Here is a 24,088-nt window from a genome sequence, read left to right on the forward strand (position 1 = left end):
TGATGAGCTATTTAACTAAGGTTGAAAGTGCTTATAAATGCTTATTTCTGCAGGAAACGGTTATGCCTGCTTATTTTACGATTTTGGTTTAAAATAGCATATTTTACTCATATCTGTCATATTTCAATCACACTACGGCATCGGGATGACGAGATCAATGCTTCTAAATAGCCACACGAGAGATACGGCATTCTAGAAAAGATACAGGGCATCCATAATCATTTTTCCAAATTACCTGATATTATAACAAAGTTGAAAGCTCGAAATATTACATTGAAACATTCGCTTTCTCTTATTGATGAAATTTCAGTAACGTTGTCTTCAGAAACTCACGGTGTTGGTAAAATTGTGTCAGACAAGCTCAGTCAGGAATTACTGAAAAATCCTGGTTACAAAACACTGTGCCAAATTTATAAAAATATTCCTGGTGAAGAAACAGACATTGAAGAGGAATTCACTGAAGAAGAAATGTGGTTTTTTTCACATACGCCTGTGATGTCATGCTATGTGGAAAGAACATTTTCACTGTACAAATCATTCTTCACTGACAGATGCAGGAGCTTCACACAAGAAAATCTCAGGATGACCTTTCTTACATACTTTTAACAGCTTTGAATAAGATAAGAGATCTAATAAACAAATATTTTTTCAGATTTTCCTGTATTTGTTTATGCTTATTTTGGTGCTTATTAACTTGCTTATTTTACTGCTTGATTGTGCTTATAAATCCGGGCTCTAATAATTATACTCTGCAAAAGTATGGCACTACATTTTTACACTAAATTACACTAAATGCCAGAAATATTGGTAAATAAAATCCTACCGATACTGCTGTCTGTTAATTTATAAACAGCATCTAAATACTTTCCGCTTTGTCCTTCATGATGTGTACACTAGGCACAGAAAATTTCTTGTGATGATACCTTCAAATTTTTTGCTTCCTTTCTTCATTGTTTTGTAATGAGTATTGAAAGACTTGGCAAGCATTGGGGGGGGGGGGGGGCGAGGGGTGTAATGCATTTTTAAGTGCTAGTGGCACCAAACCAGTCGGACCAGCAAAGATAAGTTCTCAAGAAAAGTTGTTTGCCGTGATGCGTTTTTCACAGTTAAACAATATGTAATAATTATATAAAATAATAACCACGCTGCTTAAAGTACAGAATTTTTACAAGAAATGCCTCACAACTAACCTATTTATTTTTACTTACATACAAAGTTGATTTTTTGATAGTGAATGCACTTCTCCACTTTTATGATCAGCTTACAAATTCGTGAAGTCTCTTTGCAGCCTATAATAGCATATTTTGTGCTGATTGGATAATAATAGTAATAATAATAATCCATGTTTAGACAGCCCTGGAAGGGCCTTGGCCTATCTCCCGACTGCCAGTCTCCCTCCCACAATCCTACCTATACTGCAGGAGGCCTTAGAAAGAGCACTTCGCCGGCTAACAGCATACGTCGCTTGCACACTGTTGCCGATACTCTCTTGTCGTCTGCTCCTCAGCCGAACAAACAGGCCGAGGTAGCAAGAGGCAGAGGTCACTCAGCCTTCCAGAAGGGTGCAGCGAGTTAGCTGTGGCAACCGGGCTCGCTCATTTGCGGACCTGATTGGTTCTCGCAGACACACCCCCATATTGTCGTCTGCTGCAAGCCCGCGAAGCGATCTTTTTAAGGCCTCGTGGAGTATAGATGTGTGGAGTTCTTCAACCAGTAATGGAGAAATGTGGGGTCAGCACATCAAACCCCCAGTCGTTATAGGAGATTTCCGAGACCAGGCTACGCTACTCACTCGTAGCTCTCCAATTTCCTCATGATGGTGGGTTGCCACCGGTCCTATACACAGGCCGAGAACCCAGAGACTGAACCCAGGTGGACTCAAAGTGATGCCGTCCCGCATTCAGAGCCCAAAACACAGCATCTTAGACCAGACGGCCAAGGAGGAGGACGTTCTGATTGGATAGAAATAGCAAATACACTTCTTAACTATTATTCTTAATGTTGCCATTGGAGATGGAGAATGAATCAGAATCATGTTACAGGTGTTGTTACAATTTTGCAGGTGATGTACTCGCAGACACTTCGACTATGCAGGGACAGGCTGGGTGAACACATACATGTGGATGAATACACAGCTGGAAAGTGCTTGACCATTTCGTACTGGAGGTAAGTGTAGGGTGAGCTCTTGTGGTTGCCAGTATGTAGAGCAGGGTGTCTGTAGAAATTCTGGTCAGGGAAAATCGAGGGGGCTTTTGTACTTGATTGAAAATAAATTTCATTTTTTCTTAAACCAGCTTCAATGAAATATGTTCTACATGAAAAAAATCGTTCTGTTTTATTGTGCTTTTTTTTATTAAATTGTGAAAGAAGTTTATTCTGCATTTGCTTCCATTGTGCAAAGAATAAAATGTTCCTATTTTTACATTCTTCCAGAGTTAAAATGTATTTCTTTACGTTAACACATGGAATCAATGTATACTGATTTTGGTTACTTGCTTACAGTGGAACCCTAGTTTTACATTTTCCCACCTTAAACATTCAATGTTCATGGTCCCAATGGAACAAAATGCTGTAAAATGTTCCCGGATTTTATATTTTCCTGCATTTTGAATTCTTTCAACTTGGTCTCCTTAATAACGTAAAATCGAGGTTTCTCTGTTTATTTGGGCCTAGTCAATTTATAATAGTGTATGTACAGCATAAGTACAAAAAAGCATAGTAAATTTTAGGGATGGGTCGATATGAAATTTTGACCGATACCGATAAAGTACCGATACAAAATTTACTGATACCGATACCCCATATTCTACCGATCCGATATAAAATTAGAAATGGTTCTTAAAGAACCTGAAATGTTCATTGATCTTAATAAATGTGTGTTTCGTGGTGACTGCAGTGCAAAAGAAGTTGAATATTTAGACATTTACTTTTTCAGAAAGTAGGGCATGGATTTTATCCATAAAAATTACAACAAAATGGCAGAATTTTGCACTAAATTATCAGTTATTTAATCGATACATCGGATCGGTAAAATAATCTGTAATTTTACCGTTACACCGATATGGCTATATCGGCGGATACCGATAGAGTACCGATTAATCTGTCCCATCCCTAGTAAATTTAGACCACTTAAGCTTATATTTGGTCATTGTTTGTCACTTGCATTCAGGGCTGTCATGCTACCTTCCTTCCAAGGTCAGTGACACCTACCCCCTTGATCATGTCATAATCCCCATAATTACAACAGGCTGTCTACCACTGTCCTGTTATCAAAAGTCACTTTTTTAGCTTTACCAATACTTTCATTGATCTTACCCCTCCCCTAAATTCTTCCTAACTGGTCAGCAAGTAGCAAGGGTGACTTGGAACAAGCTAAAGTAAATGAATTACTAAGGAAATATATTTTGACTCCCGTTGCCCCTCATTGCAAATGTTGCAGCCTGGGGCCGCGGTGTTAACTTATTTTGTAAAAATGTATACATGTTGAATTTAATATTTCTATATTTTACGAAATAATGCTGCCTCCTAAATTTTGATAGCATGTGTCATATCCCCCCTCAAAAAAAGATAGAGAAAACAGTATCATTCCTTTATGCTAGGGATGGGACCAATTAATCGGTACGGTATCGGCCGATATAGGCATATCGGTTTATCGGTAAAATTACAGATTATTTTACCGATCCGATATATCTGATAATTTAGTGAAAAATTCTGCCATTTAGTTGTAATTTTTATGGATAATCTCCATGCCCTTCTTTCTAAAAAACTAAATGTCTAAATATTCAACTTCTTTTGCATTGCAGTCACCACGAAACACACATTTATTAGAGAGATCAATGAACATTTCAGGTTCTTCAAAGACCATTTCTAATTTTATATCGAATCGGTAGAATATCGGTATCGGTAAATTTTATATCGTACTTTATCGGTATCGGCCAAAATTTCATATCTGCCCATCCCTACTTTATGCAAATTATTTTTGGCTGACAAATTGTAAGAAGTCTTTTTTTATGTACACATTTATTGGTAATGGATGTACAGTTCAATATCAAACGTAAACCACAACAATAGTTTCTCCACCTTTCCTCCAAACTGACTCCATGAATTTTAAGAGACATTAGAGTAGTTTGTTGTGACAAATACCCTAAAAATGGCAAATGAGTTTTAACCTGATATTCTTTGTTGTTCTACTGGAAATGTATAATATTAAAAGAGTATCTTGGCAAATTTACTGTGTGTCTTTAAATTTAATGACTATCATAATTCATTGCAAAGCTACCACTTTGCGTGTGTTTCCTTCTAAATTAATCATGAAAGCAAAGCATGTCATTTAGTTAGCTTTCATAAGCATATCGTGACTTTGCAAAGTAAGCATTGGGTATGCAAAGTGCAGGCCACATTGTAACGAGAATAGAAATTTTCCATTTGATTGAAATGTTGATTGAGGTTTATGTTGATGTGTTCCTTGCAGGGAGCTTACTTCAAGAGACCCACGTTCGGAACTCGGATTTCGTCTCACCGTGCAAGTGGATCCCCATGACTCGGCTCGCCCTCTTGCAGTGGTACATGTGCCAACACTCGGGAACAAGGTGAGTCAAATTCATGTTTTTACTTGCCACATCTTGACAGACAGTCTAAATAGATTGGTTCAATAATATGGGATTGGAGACATACAACGTGTCCAGATAGTATTCACCCCATAAATGTTGTCCATAAAAAACTTTACATGCCAGTAGAGTTTAGGTGATTAGTATTAACATTTGTTTATTTATTACGCGTGTGACTACCATGCTAAAGATCCCAGGTTCGATCCCCAGCCGGTTCAAATGCGGTAACTTTTTTAATGGGAAGCGGCCTCGGCACCCACACAGCATCATATGATGTGGTTACCTGGGGCAAATCCTGGGGGGTAAAGGCAGTCAGGGGCATGATGCTGATCACATCACCCCCACTCACGACCGGATCAAGAAAGTGTGTGGCGTTACCCCCTATACGCCTTCATGCCGTGGTGCTAAGCACAGTGCCTTTTTTTTTTATTTACCAAAAGTTTCAGATAGACAACAGAATGACCATTTTGCACTGAAACAGTAACAGCAGAAAAACAACAATAATAATAACAGAAAACAATAGAATACAAGATGGCACAGAAAATAAATTAAGATTAAAAATTGTGCTCTGGTAAGAATATGTCCACATTTGGAGGCAGGTTATTATATGAGCGAGGAAGCCTGTAGAAGGGAGAGCCTTGTATTGGAATTCTGGAAGAGCTTCACGTTGCGGGTTGACTGTGTGGGGACTTGTAGATCAAATTTGGTGATCAGAAATTTGGATTTAATTTGCCGTTTGATTTTATGCAAGAATTTCATACATGAATAACATCTCAAAAGATTCTTCCTGTACTTGGCATCATTTTGTACAATCATGCATTGCGACAAAACTGTGCAGGGAAAGGCAATGTGTGTGTTGTGCTTGCGGGAAAGAAAATCCCCTGACCTAACACCCCTAGATTTCTTTATGTGGGGTAAATCGTCTACAGCAAGACCGTTATGAACTTGGTGGAGTTGATGTCCAGAATTGAAAAGGCTGTGGCATCAATCTATGTGGATGTGATCAGCAACACGCGGAGTGAATTCATCACTAGATTTGATATTGTAAAATCCACTCAGGGTGCCCATGTTGAGGTTTATTAATAATGAGAACTATGTTCACTAAAAATACTTTTGAGTGAATGAATGTAATGTCATGTCTGTTGTTTCCGACAAACTTTATACAGTAAAGATATTTGGATCTGTTGTTAGATGAATAATTTATGGGCACCCTGTGTATTGCCTGTTATAGGAGTATTGGTTTTTTGATAAATTAGCAATGATTTAGTGACCCGGTATTTCCATAAATTCCCTGTAATGTAGTACAAAATTTTTCTGTTTTATTATTTTTCTAAATATTAATTTTTGGATGTGAATTTTCAGAAGATTTTTTTTTTGAAAGCTTGTCATTTTTGTAGGTTATAAACTGCAAAGCAAAACAACCATCAGCGACCTCATATGCTCTGCTTGTAACTGATTGGACGTGCTTTTGCATGTTGCAGGAGAGTGAGATAGCCGACAGGGCCATCCGATCAGACCACCTGGCCATGGAGCGGCTTCTGGTTCACACCATCTACGTGAGGACAAGGAGCCGGCTGATGGAACTCAAGCAGGAGCTGCAGCAGATTCTCAAGGACGTTGAGTGTAAGTTCCAGCCACCTGAAGTATAATTGTTAGGGCGACATACATATTTTTTTGAATAAGAGATAACTGGGTATATTTATAATCCTAAATTTTTATTTAAAATCTGAACACTACTCTTCTAATATTGTGTGTGTGTGGGGGGGGTTTGGTTGGTTGGTTGGTTGGTTGGTTGGTTGGTTGGTTGGTTGGTTGGTTGGTTGGTTGGTTGGTTGGTTGGTTGGTTGGTTGGTTGGTTGGTTGGTTGGTTGGTTGGTTGGTTGGTTGGTTGGTTGGTTGGTTGGTTGGTTGGTTGGTTGGTTGGTTGGTTGGTTGGTTGGTTGGTTGGTTGGTTGGTTGGTTGGTTGGTTGGTTGGTTGGTTGGTTGGTTGGTTGGTTGGTTGGTTGGTTGGTTGGTTGGTTGGTTGGTTGGTTGGTTGGTTGGTTGGTTGGTTGGTTGGTTGGTTGGTTGGTTGGTTGGTTGGTTGGTTGGTTGGTTGGTTGGTTGGTTGGTTGGTTGGTTGGTTGGTTGGTTGGTTGGTTGGTTGGTTGGTTGGTTGGTTGGTGTGAGAAAACCAACCAACCCACCGACCGACCGACCTACCTACCTACCTACCTACCTGGTTGGTTTTCTCACACCGATGATGCTACAAAGTTAGCGAAAATTTTTAATTTTTCTTCTGTCCGGTGAGTGTTTCCTTTGACCTTCTTTGATTTATATGTATATCATAGTTATTAGAGTATTAAGTTTTTTCCTGTGTAAAGAACTTCATATTTGCTTCTGAAATATTTACTGCATTTCTCATGATTTGCAGCGAGTTTTGCATCTGTACATAAACTCCTAATTTTGTTTATGACTGTAGAAAACTTCTTACGTCACGTGCCGCAACATATTTGTTAAAACTCTAAAATAACATGTAAACGTAACGATAAAAAACACTTCGGAGTTCTTCCAAGCTTCGACTTCTTCACGGAGTCATCTTCAGGGCTGGTCGAGGAAAGACGGAGTAGATGCAGTTGTCATTACACTGGCATTGGGAGTTTGTTTCACATTTTGCATCATTTCATGACAAAATATGGTACGAAAACTTGCCTCACACCTTTTGAAACATGAAAAATTAAAATTACAGTGGATTATTTCATATTTTGTGTTTCCATGAAAAATGAAATATACACATCTCTAGGAATTGTCAGTAGCATTGTAAAAGTAAAGTTAAGGTAAAGTTGCTCATGCATAAAGCACCTTGCCATGAAAGCACATTTAGGGGATGCTGGGGAGGCCCACACATTTTCGATCTCGGTCATGTGATCAGCACCATGCTCTGACCACCTTTACCCCACTGGGTTGCCACCAGGTACCCATTGATTTGAGGCTGGGTGAGCCACGGAGCCACTTTATGCAGGGATAAGGCCGGAAAAAATTCCAATCTTAGATCACCCACCCTGGGAATCGAATCTGGGTCTCCCTCGTTGCAGTCAGGTGCTCTACCCACTAGACGACCACGGCTCCGTATCATTGTAAGAGTACTAACAAATATACAAAGCTTGTTCCTGCTAGCAGACATGTATCCGGAGGGACTTGAGGGGGCTGAGCTATGCTATACCACTTTGAACGGACCTCTTCCCGATGCCATTGCTTGTACTGCGTAACATTTCATTTTAGTTTAGAGCACTTGTAACTTTTAATTAGGGCTGAACTGAACGGTAAGAATGTATTCACCGCTATCAGCGGATACCTTTATGGAGTCCAGCTAGTTTCTGAAGTTCACAAATGTGCTGCATGACACCCTTCGTGCAATCTATAAACATTCTGGAAATTATTCAGAATTTAAAGTGTTCATTTATTTGCACAAGTATTGTGTGAGAAACTGGATTTTTTTTATTCAATGACTGGATATTTCAATGCAAAATGGTAAATGGATGCACATAATCGCAGTGGAATATTTACATGTTAATACTAATGAATATTTGAACAGTTTTTAGCATGCTTATTATTTTCAAGCAACACTGTCAGTGTTGGTAGGAATCAGTAAGTTTGTTTGCATCTCTATCAATATCAGTTCAGCCCTACGAGTGCGCTGTTTTAAAAGTACGTCCCGAATACTGGTACAAATTAAGTAAAATTATTCAGTTACAATATTTTGTGGATATTTACTTTCCATGAGAATATCACATGTCATTTTGCAGCTGTCAGCTTGTAATCAAGTGGTTCCAGGTTTGGTTCTCAGGCAAGGCACATTGCACAGTAGTTTGGAACACCCATTGACAACCTATCCAGGCTTTGGGGGAGGAGTCAATATTCTTGGAGCTTTGCATTTGCTTTTAGAGGTTGAATCATCATCCTTCGCCGTTTCCTGCCTCTGGCTGTGTCGGCATCTTCTTTCTTATCTCGAATTGTTTATGTTTTCGGCTGTTGGCTAATCGGGCCTGCCATGCCTACCTCGGACACCATGTCCCTCACAGATATGGTTGCTAACTCCAGCTGGGACACTGGTGTCCCAAGGAGTGCTGTGTGACTTTGGGAAGACCCTGTGTATCAGATAATGTTCGAAGATACATGTTTTAGTGTCATGTGAGATTTGACATATGTCATTAGCAATTAGTAAAGTTGAATTTCATTCTGGCTATATTTAGGGGGAGGGGGCAGGCAATTTCCTGCTGAAAATAAGCATGGCTTTAACATTACAAATTATTTTCTCTGAATGTATTTGGTCTAGGAATTAATTCGTGTGGTTGTTACGCACACATTGAACCTGTAGTTCAAACACAAAATACATAAATACCTTAAGAAAAATATTGTCCATCGCGAACCACCACTTTCGCTCATCTGTCAGGCAAGTTACGGATTCCGTGGCGAAAGAAGTCCTCATCCTTTCAAGCGATCCAGTCAGAGACCCATTTTTCGATATCTTCTGAAGAAGTGAACCACTGTCCAATCAAATCGTTATTCATGCAATCGAACAAGTAGTAGTCCGAAGGAGCAACATCTGGTGAATACGGTGGGTGGGGTAAAACTTCCCATCCGACATTTTCTAAATAGGTTTTGACCGGTTTTGCGACATGTGGGCGAGGGTTATCATTTTGAAAAATAAGTTTATCATGTCTGTTCTCCCATTCTGGTTGTTTCCTGGCCAGAGCTTGCTTCAAACGCATTAATTGTCGTCGATAACGTTCTCCATTAATAGTTTCACCCGGTTGCAGCAGCTCATAGTACACCACACCTTCCATATCCCACCATATGCACAGCATAACCTTTGCACACTGAATATCTCGTTTCGGTTGAGATGGACCTGGTTCACCTGGCTTCACCCAGGCCTTTTTTCGTTTCGGGTTCTTGTAATGGATCCACTTCTGATCGCCAGTAACAATGCGATGCAAAAACCCCTTTCTTTTCTGTCTTTGAAGCAGCAATTCGCAAATGGTTTTTCGTCTTTCAACGTCTTTGTCTTTCAATTCATGTGGAACCCAATGTGACATCTTTTGAATCATTCCCATGGCTTTGAGGCGTTTGGAAACTGTTGTTTGATCAATGCCTAATGCTTCTGCAAGTTCTTCCTGCGTTTGACACGAATCCTGATCGAGCAATGCTCTCAATTCTTCGTCTTCAAATTTTTTTGGCTGTCCACGTCGCTCTTGGTCTTCCAGGCCGAAATCACCACTTCTAAACCATGCAAACCACTTCTGACACGTTCGCTCAGCTAGCGCATGGTCACCATACACTTCCACCAAAATACGATGACTTTCGGTAGCACTTTTCTGCATGTTAAAGTAATGAAGCAGAACACCCCGCAAAAACACTTTATCTGGCATGAACTGCGCCATGTTCAGTTGACTACAAAATGCTGTTGTTGACGCATCAATCAACTGTCCTATACTACGAACGATGCACGCTGACAGGAGTTTTCAATGCATGTGTGGATACACGGAACTGTGGGACGATACGCTCGTTACGCCATCTCTTGTCCAGGTGCACGAATTAATTCCTAGACCAAATATTAACAGCAATTCTTGTCATGAGAATGGAACACATATCATGCAATAAGCTGGTATCATTTTGAACCCTTATATCACTGCATTGCCTACGTGGAAACCTGACAAAGTTCAAATGTCCTCTTGTTCTTTAATTGTTAATGGATAATTAGTGTTTTTGGACTATAGGGTTATAACCTAATCTTTACTGAACAAAATGAGGTATCATTTGTAACTCTAGTGTTTGTAGTTTCCAAGATAAAAATAATATTTATAATCTTCGCATATTTAAAATTTCCTGCTGAAAAACACTCCCTGTTATGACAATAAATATAATACATTGTCATAACTACATTTGAAAATGGTTAGGCTAAGTTCAAAGTTTCACATTTGTGCAATATATAATAATTTAGTCATATGATTACTCAAAATTTATTCATATAATGCAATTAAATGTCCGAAATTACTATTTAAACTAATTTTATTAAATATGATGTTTAAAAAAGCCAATTTTTATATAATGACAAAATTATCAAATTGTGCAATATGTTGAATTCATATTCATAACAGTTATTTTTGACTGGCAATATGAAAAACAAATATCTTCAATCATATGTGTTCTTTCAGACAAGAAAGATATGATACATTCAAATTTATAATTAAATTTATTGAAATTGTGTACATTTGAATTGGCATCAAGGTTTATATACAAAGGTCAAATCTTTAAAATTGTTCAATGTACAATATGATGTCATACTTGGTATTTTGTATCAACATTCAAAAAATGGTAATTGTAATCATTAGATAAGTATATTGTGATATACATAGTAAAATAGCTGTAACAGAGCAAATATGTACATTTACTACACAAACATTCAAGCTGTTAAAGCACTTATGGACAAAAATATAAAACAAAAACAATTGAAGATAACTCATACTAAAAAATCTGGCTTGAACTAGTTGCTCTAATACTAGTTGTCTGTGACTTTTGGGAATCTGATGATGGATGGAAGATAAGTAGAAATGGCAATTGGTGAAGGATTGAAATTTGTATAAAGCTTGATATTTTGAAAGATTATACTTTGCAAGTTAATCTTTAATAGTTTGTTTAAACTATATAGAGACATTTTTGTTCATAACAGAATCTTGAAAATGCTTTTATAATGGCATAATCTTTAAAAAAGATTTGGAACTTGTGAAAAGTGCCAAGTTTAAAAATTGGAAGCAGGAAATTATTATCTGCTCGCATCTGCATTATTAAGCTGGTAGATGAATAATGCATTACCTCAAATGAATGTTTTGAGAAATAAGACAAAGTGAGAGAAATATCTTCTGCATTTTGGATGTGAATTAACCATATGTGGAGTTTTAAAAATTGAAGAATGTAAGCCATCTTGTAAACCTGGTTGAAGAAATTGACACATTGAGTATACTCAGATGTAGAACTGATGCATGCCAAAATATTAAGAAAAAGACTTACTCTACCTCACGAGGAGTTAATAAAGAAATATTTTCTTCATATAAATAACATTTATATGTTATAAATGTTATTGTAAACAAATTACAATAATTTGATGCTCTTGTAACTTTTGTTATTTCTAGTTTTTTATCAATATAATAATTATAAAAATATATATTATTGTTTGAACATAAACACTATTCATCAGCATATATCCTTAGCTTCCTACTGAGCTATAACATTGATTTGAATTTTTGACAGGTATATACATAGAATGATGTGCCAATCAAGACTTCATATTTAACCGAGGACATTTATCAAAGTGATTGATTAGTGAGATAGATTAGACTGAATTGTCTCTTCGATATTTAGTCTCACTTTCTTCTCTTTTCATCACGTTCCATCGTTATACTGTGTTAATGCCATGCCGAGAAAATTGGCCCTGGCATTTAATATTTAACTGCTACATTTTCAGCAGGCAAGGCACACTTTATATTGTTTGAGTTTATTAATTGCAAATACGGGGGATGGACAAAAATACGGAAACACCTGCAAAGAAAAGCCGGAATGCTGTAGCTAATAAGGTGCAGGACAGCCTTTAGCTTCCAAAAGGGCCTGTGGTCTCCGAGGAATGGACAAATACAAGTCCTGGATGGTGGATAATGGGATCTTGCACCATTCTTCATGCAAAACATGGTCACAATTTTTCTCAGTGTTCTGTCTCTGTCAGTCAGCGTACATTGTCGTCCACGCAGGTGTTTATCTGATGATGTCTTTCTGGACACACTATTATGTCATCATGATCTTGGATAGAGTCCCTCTCGATACACCAAATAATATGGCTACTTCGGTAACAGATGCCCCTGCAAGGCGGGCACCAAAAATTTGCCCACTTTGAAACACTGTCACCTCGGACATGATTCAGTATCAACTGCACTGCACGCTATCTACAGTGCAACTGTCGACTCCTACCAGTCCAATAGGGTCCTATCTCATGGCAATGTTGCACCGCGTCCGATTTCAAGTTGAAAAATTGTGTGTATATCACCTGTTCCGATGTGGTGTTTCCATAATTTTGTCCATCCTCTGTATAAGTACAATAAAGACCAAGGATTGGTAGCTGTGATTTTAGGTTTCATTTAAGTCAACGTGTTCTGTGAAATTGCAGGTCAGCTCCAGGGATCTCCGGCCATCCTGAGCGTTTCCATTCTGCAGCCGTGCCTGAGAGCAGAGCAACTGCTCGTGACGGTAGACACCCACACGGGAATGCTTCAGTGCCACGTCCCGCAGTACGATGCACCTCTCATACCGGATGTCCAGCAGGCACTGAACTCGGACCACAGCAGATTGGAGTCACTCATATCAGAATTACGGTAAGGAGAAAATGTTTGGATGTTTTATTAAACTTAGTGTGGTAAAGAAAATGCTTGTTTCTTGGTCTTACTTCAATATAATGCAGAAAAGGTGCTTTGTTTTGGCATGGAATTACTTGTCTGTGTGTCATTCCGCGCTTTCCAATCTTCTCCTAACACTCTCCACTATCTGCTCTTTCCACCAAGATCTTGGTCCCTCCCGTGGCCTTATTCCCACTCCTTGTGCATTGTAGTCTTCTGCATCCATCCTCTTCATGGGTCCGAACCATCTCATCTGTGCCTGATCTATCCTCTCCTGGAGCTTCACCACCCCCACCATCTGTCGCATCTCCTCATTCCTTATTCTATCCCCTCTAGTCTTCCCCAATATACTCCTTAAAAATTTCATCTCCACTGCCTGCATCTTTCTTTTGTCTCTGTCATTGTCCAAGTCTCTGCTCCGTACGTAATTATTGGCACGTAGTATGTGTTATATATTACCTTCTTGCATTTCATAGACACATCCCTGTTCCATATTAATCTTCGAACACTTTGATGTAGTCCACCACCCATTTGTCCTCTTCTGTTTACCTCCCCATCTATTCTCCCTGCTTCTCTCAGTCTGTATGTCTTAAGGCCTTTTACGTGCAAGTGATTTATTTCCATTCCATACTTTTGTCCATATTTCTTTCATAGTGAACACCCACTTAATTATGGTTTCATAATAAACTAGTTACAATTATGTGTGCCCCATTTATTAGAACTAACTTTCTTTTTGTGTGTGGATTCTTTATTTTTATACTTTTCCTTTTTTCATTCTTTAGTTTATGGGTGTAACATCTCTTTGGAAATACTTAAACCTCTTGTCAAACAATTATGTAATACGTAAAATGTTTTGAATTTTTCGTTAAGTTTGAGTTTCAAGTACTGAAGCGGTGTATTTCTTCCCTTTTTTTCATAATAATAATTTCCTCTTTTTCATAATAATAATATAGGGCCTCTCCGATGATGCCTCGGTAGTGTCGTCGTCTTGTAATCAAGGTGTCCCAGGTTCGATACCCGATAGAGGCACATAGTGGTTCGGATCCCACTTTAAACTGTAGGTCCAGTCCCAATTAGCCTTACTGTGCATAAAGTGGACTTAAAACACTAATTCAGTCAATCAATTCAATCATAATAATAATAATTTCCAATGGTCCTGCACATTTGTTAGTAAAAATGGGGAAAATATGAAGTAAAAAAAGTACAACAAAAGGGAAAAAGAATAAAAGTGACAGAATTCACTCATAAAAATTTATTCATAAAACTGAAAATTTCAGAATTTTCCAGAAGTACATCACAAAACCAGATAGGTTATATTTTTTAGAAATTTTAGAAATATATTTCGGATGGAGTCCAAACCAAATGTATAACAAATTATACCAATTATAAGTAATGCATTAATATAATTAATGTCTATTGTATAACAAATTATACCAATTATAAGTAATGCATTAATATAATTAATGTCTATTCATAATTATAATTAATGAAACAGGGAAACTAATTAATATTGTTATGATTACATGACTAGGTAAAATGATGCATAAGAATAGAGTACGTATAACAGTACATATTCAGTATCTAGCTTACGTGTAGTTAACGTTGCTAACATTTGTATACTAACAACTGTTGTGGCAAGGAAATTGTCAAAAAATGAAAATCTAATACTTATTGAATAACAAAGTCAATGTAAAGTAAAGTTCCTCATTAATATTTTATGCATATCATTATAAGTAGCAGTGTGCATAGATCGTCTTAGGTATTGTCCATTCAAAGCTCTATGATCCTAATCCTTCCCTTCCTGTAAGTTTGACAAATAAATAAACTTTATTTATGCAATAAATGTTACTTAGATTATGTAATTTTAGTAACATACTTGATAAGTCTTTCTGAGAATCTGTACCCTTTGAACCCCACTGCTATCTTGAATATTGAATTTTTCCCAGGAGACAGGATTTTTTTTGCTGTTTTTTTATAAATAATGTAGAAAATATGTTGTTAAGTGTGTTATATTTTAACATTTTTTCTAAAATCTAGAAAAAACTTTTTCGAAGATATATAATATGTTATAATAACCCATAGCGTGACAGCCCTTGAGAGCCTTGGCTTACCTACCGACTGCTGGTCTCCCTCCCACACTGTTCCTCCGTCACCTCTTATAGCGTGGATATCTTAGACCAGTATTGGGGTGACGGGTGGTCAGCCCGACGAACCCCCAGCCGTTGTAGGTCTTCTCGACCGGGTTACCGTTCACTCACTCGGAGCTCCCCAATTTCCTCACGATGGTGGGTTGCCACCGGCCCTATACGTAGGCCGAATAAATTACGACCAGAGCCGGATTCGAACCTACGCCGTCCCGCAGCGAACGATCTCAAGACGAGTGAACGCCTTAACCCGCTCGGCTACGGAGGAGGACATATAATATGTTACATTTTATATAAATTTTCTCACATTTATCAATTTTTTGTGTAATATTTTTTTTAAAGTAAAAAAATTATAACATTGCACAATAGTTAGTGAAAACATATTTTGAGTAGGTAATATAAAATTAATTCATGAAAATAACAAAACTTTCCTATTACAAGTAGGATCAAAATCATCACTAACTGTGAAATCCGAAACTTAATAATTGTAAGAAATTTCAACAATGTGGATATAAATTATTACATGCTATTCTCAAGGCCGCAGTGGCTCAGTCGGTAACGCGTCTGACTACCATGCTAAAGGTCCCGGGTTCGATCCCCGGCCGGTTCAAATCCGGGAACTTTTCTAACGATGGAAGCGGCCCCGGCGGCCACCCAGCGTCGAATAACATGGGTACCTGGGGGAAACCCTGGGGGGTAAAGGCGGTCAGAGGCGTGATGCTGATCACATCACCCCCACTCATGACCGGATCAAGAAAGTGTGGTGCGTTACCCCCACACCCCCTATACGCCTTCATGGCGTGGTGCTAAGCACAGGGGAACACTTTACCTTTACCTTTATCTCAAGGTACAAACAAAAGCGCAACTTAATTCGACACGGGTACAAGTAAAATTCAGCAACAAAGAAAACGTGACATTTAGCAGCTGAAATTTGAAACAGGTGGTTATAACATGTGCATATGAGGCATGGTGCAAATATAGCCCACCATTCATTCACAGAGGCATTTTATAGTAAACAATGGGCAATGCCCATCACTTTCTTATTGGGCAGTAATTGTACAATGCGCTATGCTCGTCGCTCATCTGGAAAGAGTTAACATTGCAACCCCTTATGTGAGTGTTACTCTCTTGCAGGTACTGGATAACGCAGCGAAGATGTGAGAAAACACTCCAGCACCTCCCGGCAACGCCTCACGAGAAGCTTCCCCTGCTGCATCACCCCGACCACCCAATGTCGAAGATCGGTCACCACAGGATGTACATACGCCTGCACAGGCACCAGAATGTAATTTTGGTAAGAAAGAGTTTTGTTAACATCTGTGTATGTTCCTGTTATTACATTGTGGCTAGAGTTTCGTTCCATGAAGCACAATTCTAGATTTGTTTCACTTTTTTTATGAATTCACCATTCATGCCTGTCGTTGCAGTTACCATACAGAATTATCACTCTTCTAGTTTATGGCTGCTACAAACATAAAAACATTTCAGGAGAACACACTTCCTTCATCAGACATTTATTTTTAGTTTGATTAAAGATTATTCTGAAAGGAGGTGAATGACTCGCACATACCTTGAGGTATGTTTTATGTAATCTTGCAGTAAAACTAAAGAAAATTACATTTGCACTTAATTTCTTATTTCCCTTTGCTTCAGTAGTTTGAACGACCAAACAATGGACTTTATTGAATTATTCAACTACTCTCTTGTAATTTTTGAAAAATATCATGCTTACATTTTTAGAGCTTTTTTTTTTGACATTTTTTAGGTCATTAACTTCCGAGTCCTAGTTACAAAGGTCGGTCAAAAAGTAATGCACAATTCACTGTAGCTTGGGAATGGTAAGAACTAAGGAAATGAGATTTTATAGGTAGCAGCATTGGTCCTTTGGAAATGTCACTCAATGTATGATCCATGTGCTTGCACTGCACTCATGACAGTTTAGAAGATTGGCCAACTGGGATGGACAGTGGTGCCACAACCCCCATACAGTCCTGAACTAGCACCATCGGATTTCTATCTGTTTGGTCATCTGAAGGCTCATCTGCGTGGGAAACAGTTTGGAGATGACAACGAGCTCATTGCATATTTGAAAAAGTGGTGTAAAGACCAACCTAAAGAGTTTTGCAACTGTGCATTTGTGTTGTGGAAACAAAGATGGCTGCAGTGCAGTGAAGCACATGGATCATACATTGAGTGACATTTCCAAAGGACCAATGCTTCTACCTACAAAATTTCATTTCCCTAGCCCTTACCATTCCCGAGCTACAGTGGATTGTGTGTTACTTTTTGATGTGTGTTACTTTTTGATGTGTGTTACTTTTTGACCGACCCTTGCATAATAAATGTCTGATGAAGGGAGCGTGTGTTCTCCTGAAACGTCACAACAAAAACTGTCTTCAAGCTTGTAACAGCCGCAAAGTACAAGAGTGATAATTCTACAATGCAAGCAGTGTGTACATACAAGAAAAATCCCACACAGAAGTTAATGAGCATTTGAAATTGGAAGAACGCAGCTGATTTAAACAATTTTAGTAGCACCATCACCAGGGGAGTAACATACCGGCATCTTGGTATCAGATAACTTAATCAGTAGTGTGTCTGTATCGATCAGTTATCAATTTATTTCTAAAATTACCAATAATTATACCTGTCCATTATGTGACTTGTCGTCTACACTCACAAAAAGTGAATATTTACTACTTCTCTATTGTGCATATCTTTATTAACAAGGGACTTGCCAAATTCAAGAAAACTGTATCAATGTCAATGATTTAAAGTAGTTGATGTCAATTTGTTTTGGTTTGGTAGGATTTCAATCCTGACAGGCAAAAAAAAGAAGCAGAATGCAAGGTTTTAAACGTGGCTAGAAGTCAACAAGAGAACTTCCCAAAGAAATGGCAGTCAACCACTGATGAAATTCTGTTTCCCTCAGACTTTGTACCGTACTGCATAGTGTATTTAGGCCGATGCCCTTTAAATACACCATAATAAACATGTTTTGTTGCTATATTGAGTTCTAATGAACTTTCGGTAAATTTCTCGTATCGGACAAACGGCTGAAATTTGCTAGTTCATTTAATTTGAATATTCGTACTTACGTATTCTGCATTGAGAAACTTGGCTGGAAGTGGCATTTTGCTTATTTCACGGAAATAAGCTCTATTTGCGACATATCGAGTAAGTTTTCTTCGTTTCTTTTTGCCTTCGGTAACACGCAAAATGGCGGTCACAGTTTCACTACCGTACTCGGCATGCAGTGTTTCCACCCCACTGCACCCAAAAATACCTACGTAGCCCCACAAACCATTGACGCATAGCCCCACGAACCATTCATACATAGCCCCACGAACCATTTCCAGTAAGGTTAGGTTAGGTAGGGTCACTATAGGTTACAATAGTTAAAAATTGGTTTCGAAAAAAATATGCATATCCCCACACACCATTCTCGCCTAGCCCCACGAACCATTGACGCATAGCCCCACGAACCATTGACACATAGCCCCACAAATCATTTGCGGATACGTACCTACTTCAGTTACAAAATAGCCCCACAAACCATTTGCGGATACGTACCTTCTTCAGTTACAAAAACTCATGTTTGGAAACACTGACCGGGATTACGTGATTACACACAGGCTACATCCGGCTGGAAGTAAATGGATGCAAGAGCTTTCGTGCATCGGGCACACATTTATATCGAAAAATAGATGATTTACCGGCAAAATTCAATGAACGATGCGAGAAAACACTTCCCCGAACTTCCACAAGTCTAAAGAAACTGCATTCGGTAAGTAATTTCTCCTGTAAATTTGAAGAAATCCGTTTGTCCGATACGAGAAATTTACCGAACTTTCTACTGTTCTTTTAGGTTATTTCAGTTAATCCGGACTTTCGTTAAGCTGGTCAACTTATCCCCCCCATTAGTCTGGATTAACGAGGTTTTACTGTTAAGTCTTTTGTTAAAAATGCAAACTGATTTTGTAAAGGATTATTTCTATTAAACGAATAGCTTTAGAAGTATAAACATTTTTATTTCTTGCAACGGGACTTGTATAACACTAGTATTAATCAATAGTTTGAACAACTTTTAATTGTTTCAATTTTCAAGCATCGGTATCAGGTTCTGTGGGAATCAGAGTGTTGATATGGGCCTTCTCAGCCCAATTTATTAATATGTTAAAGCTCCACAAAATGTGGTAGAAATGTATTTTAAAAATGCCTCGAAGATGTGGAAAAGTCAAGGAATTTGTTTTATCAAATTTAGTGTGAATCCTGAATGTTAATAAAATTAATAGGATAATCGTGGCTCTTGTTTTGCAGATTGTGGAGTTTAAGGAGAAAGAGATCAGTCCCTGCGAGATAGACACCACCTTCTACCTGGCTGTTGTGAAGCATTCCTCAATAGAAGACGACCCCCAGGACGACAGCATAGAGACCGAGATACCTAAGATGTACCTGAAGGTCCTGACACTCATAGAATTCGACACCTTTGTCATCACACACGGACCTTTTACAAGTGTTGATGGTGAGTGGATTTTGTGGTTATCAGGCTTTAAATATTTTCCCGAGTTGGGATTTCTTAAAATTGTTTTGTTTTAATGCTGAGACTTTGGCATCTGACCATTCTCGTGCTTCACAGTGCTTTGATTCCCGAGGGATGTAATACAGGGTGGTTGTAAAGTCACTACATTTCTGCATGAATAGGATTTATTGTACAATATGTACAGAGACGTACTTCATAGTAGAGCACAAAATGAGAATAACTCAATGTGACCACCCCTCAAGTCTAGGGAAAGATGCCAGTGATTCACCCCAGCCTGACACACACCTTCTCCAACGCAGCTGGTGTAATCTCAGCAACTGCGGCTGTAATTCACTGTTACAACTGAGCTACGCTGTGGATCTTCACCACATACACCTTAGACTTGATAAACCCACAGATGAAAATGTCTAAGGGGGTCAGGTCTAGGTAGGTGGGGGGGGGGGGGGCAACTCCCTGTTGTGAGGCACGAACAACCCATCTACCGGTAAAAACTTCGTTTAGGTGATCACAAATGATGATGGCAAGATGGGGTGGTTCCCCATCCTGTTGGTGTACAGTAAGAGGCTTGGTTTGTCCCAAATCACCATGCTATGAGCCACAGCTGGTAGCTGATGGGATTATCGATACTGAGTCTCCTGCTAAATGCGGTGGGGCTACATGCACTTGCATCCTGTACACTTTGTACAATTTGTGGTGTTATGGCAGGCCTACTAGGACATTCTTCATCCACAAGATTACCTGTTCACTTGAATTTGTGTCCAGTTCATTTATAGCCAGGCTGATGGGGCCTTGTTTTCTGAATTACCGAGCAAAGTCCATCTGCACCTGTTCATAATGTCATTCCATGCAAACAACGGCTGTTCTTTCTTCTACGGTTACCATTGCTTCACATAACATGCAAAAGAAATGTATTTTGTCACAATATCACTAAAATGTATAGAGACTTTATTAATCACCCTGTATAATAAAGCTAATTGCATTGTGATAGAAATTATTCACATCAAATGAGGAAATGAAAATTCTGCAATCAATACCTTTTAGTGAACGATTTCAGACAGTCAACCAAGTTACACAGAAATATACATTTATGTAGGATTTTTTTTAAAAATTATATATAATTTTCTTCTTTGATTTGTTTGAAAAGTAGAGCTGAGCCGACACGGATGCTGTAGTATCGCTATCGGCTGATACGAGAATATTAGTAGGATTTTATTTACTTGCACTGGCCAATACTTTTCAAGCATTTTGGTATTTTTCAAGGCAAGGAAAAATGCTGCACAATGTTTTTACAGAGTCCTACAAAATTCAAACTTTCCATTTATTTTGCACCAATCTTGTAAACATATTGTGGCTGGGTGCGTATTACTCACTATATAATATAAACAATACTAAAAATAGTATAACATTATTTAAAAAACTACTTATGTAAGCATAGGCGCCGACTCCATGCGGTTTGTGGGTGCTCGACCCCCCCAATGTTATCGATGTGGGGTCAGAGCCCCCAAAATAATTTTGCTTAAGAGAATCTAATGTATTATTTTGCTTCTCTTGTAAAGTTTACTCTGAATTGTGCCACATGAACTTAATTTTAAATACACATTTGAAATGTTCTAGACCATCAACTTGGGAGGGGGGGGGGGGCTATGACCGGAGACAGCAAAACACATGACTTCTTACTATATACTAAGTATATAATTATGAGTATTGTTAACATTTTTACTAAAAAGAGTTTCAAAATAAGATGTGCATGAACTAGGAGAGTGGATGGCACATTCAGGCTACAAATGGCTCTCACATGACATTCAGAACGAGATCATTGTTATATTAGGGAGATCTGTTTTGCACTCCGTGGTAGCAGATATTAAAAGTCGGGAATATTTTGCTATTATGGTTGACGAAATTTGTGACATGTCCATCTGTGAACAATTTACATTTTGCATTCAAACTTAAGTGAAAATTTTAATATTTTTGAGGAATTCATGGGCTTTTACGAGATTCCGAACACTGAGGCCAAAACTTAAAAAAGGAAGGGAGTGAGTCATTCAGTAATTTATTTCAGTGATCAGAGCCCCCCCCCTGCACAATAATTTTGACAAGTCGGCACCCCTGTACGTAAGTGAGTATGCAATTGTTGAAGAACGACGTTTCAGGGTACAACTGCCCCCTTCATCAGGTTCACAATTCTTTCTAAGCACTAAAACATAATGCTGCATTGTAATGTGTAATATGAAGATTAGGTAGAGGGTTGGGTTAAAAACACTTAAAAACTGTCCCTGACATTTCAATTTAAAAAACTTCACTATTTAAAAGACCCATTAAAGCCAAAAACACCTGTATCCATTAAGATCCCTTAGAAACGTACTCTGAAACGTCGTTTTTCAACAATTGCATACTCAATTACATAAGTAGTTTTTTAAAATAATTTTATACCAGTGTTGTGTCGTCAACAGTTTCGAAGGCAATAACAATTCACAGTTGTAACTTTGGCAAATCTTTCGGAAAGGGTGAAACACATGCATTACTACCAAAAAGAATGAGGAAATGTCTTTGCACCATTGTGATTGAATCAGTTGCCGATAGCTCCAACACACAATACGCCTTCTACTGGTCATCGGCCATTTTGCGACACTGACGATCCTGGTGGAGCATCAGCTAGGCAGGATAAGCCCGCTAAGTGGGAATAAAACTTCCAGAGTTCTTCTTTATATTGATGCCTTGTCTGATTTTCTATCATAAATAGTTATGTCATAATAACTGTGTAACATTAATTTTGTATTACCCTGTACATCCATTTAAAACTATACTTATTTGAAAATTAGTAGTTTCAGTAACGTGTTATATTAGTTTTCCATCAAGTTTTTCCTTATTGTGTGTTTTGCTGCCTCTTTCATATTATTAAAATTCATTACCTTACTGTTTGCAATAATGTTTTAATCCTTTAACCTTGAAGGAGACTTTAGGTGTTCTGGGTTGAAGTCTGTCGAGTGAACTGGCTGTTGCTTCTTTTCTAGATCAGTGTGAGAAAATTGGAGGGAAGAGGAAGTCTGGTGGGAAACTGGAAGCTGGCCACCGTCGAACAAAACATCCTGCGTACTTCATTCCACAGCTTGCTCATGTTGTGGCGTTATGTGATGAGAGGATACCTTTCGTTACTTTAGCACAAGAGGTGAGTTCTTGGGCAATCAATGGACAAAATTCAGTTGATGGGTCCTAATCAACAAGAAGTTGTGGCCCTTGTTGCCAATTCCCTATTTTTTTAACTTGCCAGGATTTTAAAACTAAAATAAACACAACAAATGTCATGGTGTAATAAAAATACAGGGTTAGCCTAAAAGAAATAGACAGTTTAAACGCTTTATAAATTGAAATTTGTTTGTTAAATCAGAAAGCATTTAGTACTGTTGTATAGAGGAAGTATTCCAGTTTACGACGTCCGCTTTTTGTTTGTCTTTGTGGCGTCAGCATCACGTGAGCACCCTTGACGTAAGTCAAGCAGTATGGCCGCTGGCCAGGTGGAGAAGGCTTTCTGTGTGAGTGAATTTGCAAAAACAAATTCTGTTACTGTCATACAGCATCATTTTGGAACACGGTGTGGCAAACAACCACCCACAAGGCAGCCGATCTATGATTGGAGCAAGAAATTTAAGGAAACTGCTTGTGTGTGCAAGGGGCAAAGTCATGTTTGGGGAGAACTGGACTATAACATTGATATCTCTCGAGTTACAAAAGGGTCACACACAGAACACTTGTAACTTACCACTGTAAACTTCAGGACATTCTCTTCACTATTTCAGCCCTATTATTAAAACTCTTCTTTCCGTAAAACTTTGAAAGTGTATATTTCTTTTATGTGAAGCAAGCCTTTTACTTGAACTTCAACGAAGGATCATAGTATTCACTTTACAAAATAGCAATTAGGATTTTGATAAATTCAATGAAACTCGGACGTCACTATTTTAAATGTCCATATATTTTATCACTTATTGATCAACTGTGTTTTGTTTCTTTTTCGTTGCTATGGTCAAAAATGTATATAGAAATACATCGTAATTTTACATTATGAAGAATGTGATTACACTGGGCAACAAAAAAAAATATTTGGAAAATCGTCTAGGGTTTTTCAGCTGAATTAGACTAATTTTGATGCCCTGAGTCCGAAAATGACCTTGGTTTTGCTCAATCAGGTCAGGATTTTTTTCTACAGAAATTTCAAAAAAATCTGTTTTTCGTAAGAAAATCTAATTTCTGCTGATAAACCCCTGACAATTTTTTCCGTTTCCCTCAAGAAATAAAAGTCAACGTATCCAAATTAATTCATTATTTATTTACTACATTAAATTTGATAAGCATAATCATAATCATCATAATCATAT

The 24,088-nt window shown here is 38.1% G+C and overlaps 1 protein-coding gene across 3 annotated transcripts in view; it reads left to right on the forward strand.

Annotated features, from left to right (window-relative positions):
• MED14 (mediator complex subunit 14) overlaps positions 1 to 24,088 on the forward strand; it is a 136,479-nt gene that overhangs the window by 51,974 nt on the left and 60,417 nt on the right. For 2 of the 3 annotated variants that reach the window (XM_083115640.1, XM_083115641.1), the window contains exons 8-14: positions 2,063 to 2,166; positions 4,472 to 4,589; positions 6,005 to 6,230; positions 12,803 to 13,007; positions 16,307 to 16,466; positions 19,493 to 19,697; positions 22,727 to 22,881. In XM_083115640.1, coding sequence (XP_082971766.1) covers positions 2,063 to 2,166; positions 4,472 to 4,589; positions 6,005 to 6,230; positions 12,803 to 13,007; positions 16,307 to 16,466; positions 19,493 to 19,697; positions 22,727 to 22,881 — 1,173 coding nt within the window. The remainder of the gene's footprint in view (positions 1 to 2,062; positions 2,167 to 4,471; positions 4,590 to 6,004; positions 6,231 to 12,802; positions 13,008 to 16,306; positions 16,467 to 19,492; positions 19,698 to 22,726; positions 22,882 to 24,088) is intronic. The other variant, XM_083115642.1, reaches the window with a different exon arrangement.

Source organism: Lepisma saccharinum, chromosome 30, assembly GCF_977018435.1.
Source record: "Lepisma saccharinum chromosome 30, izLepSacc3.1, whole genome shotgun sequence".
Taxonomy (NCBI): domain Eukaryota; kingdom Metazoa; phylum Arthropoda; class Insecta; order Zygentoma; family Lepismatidae; genus Lepisma; species Lepisma saccharinum.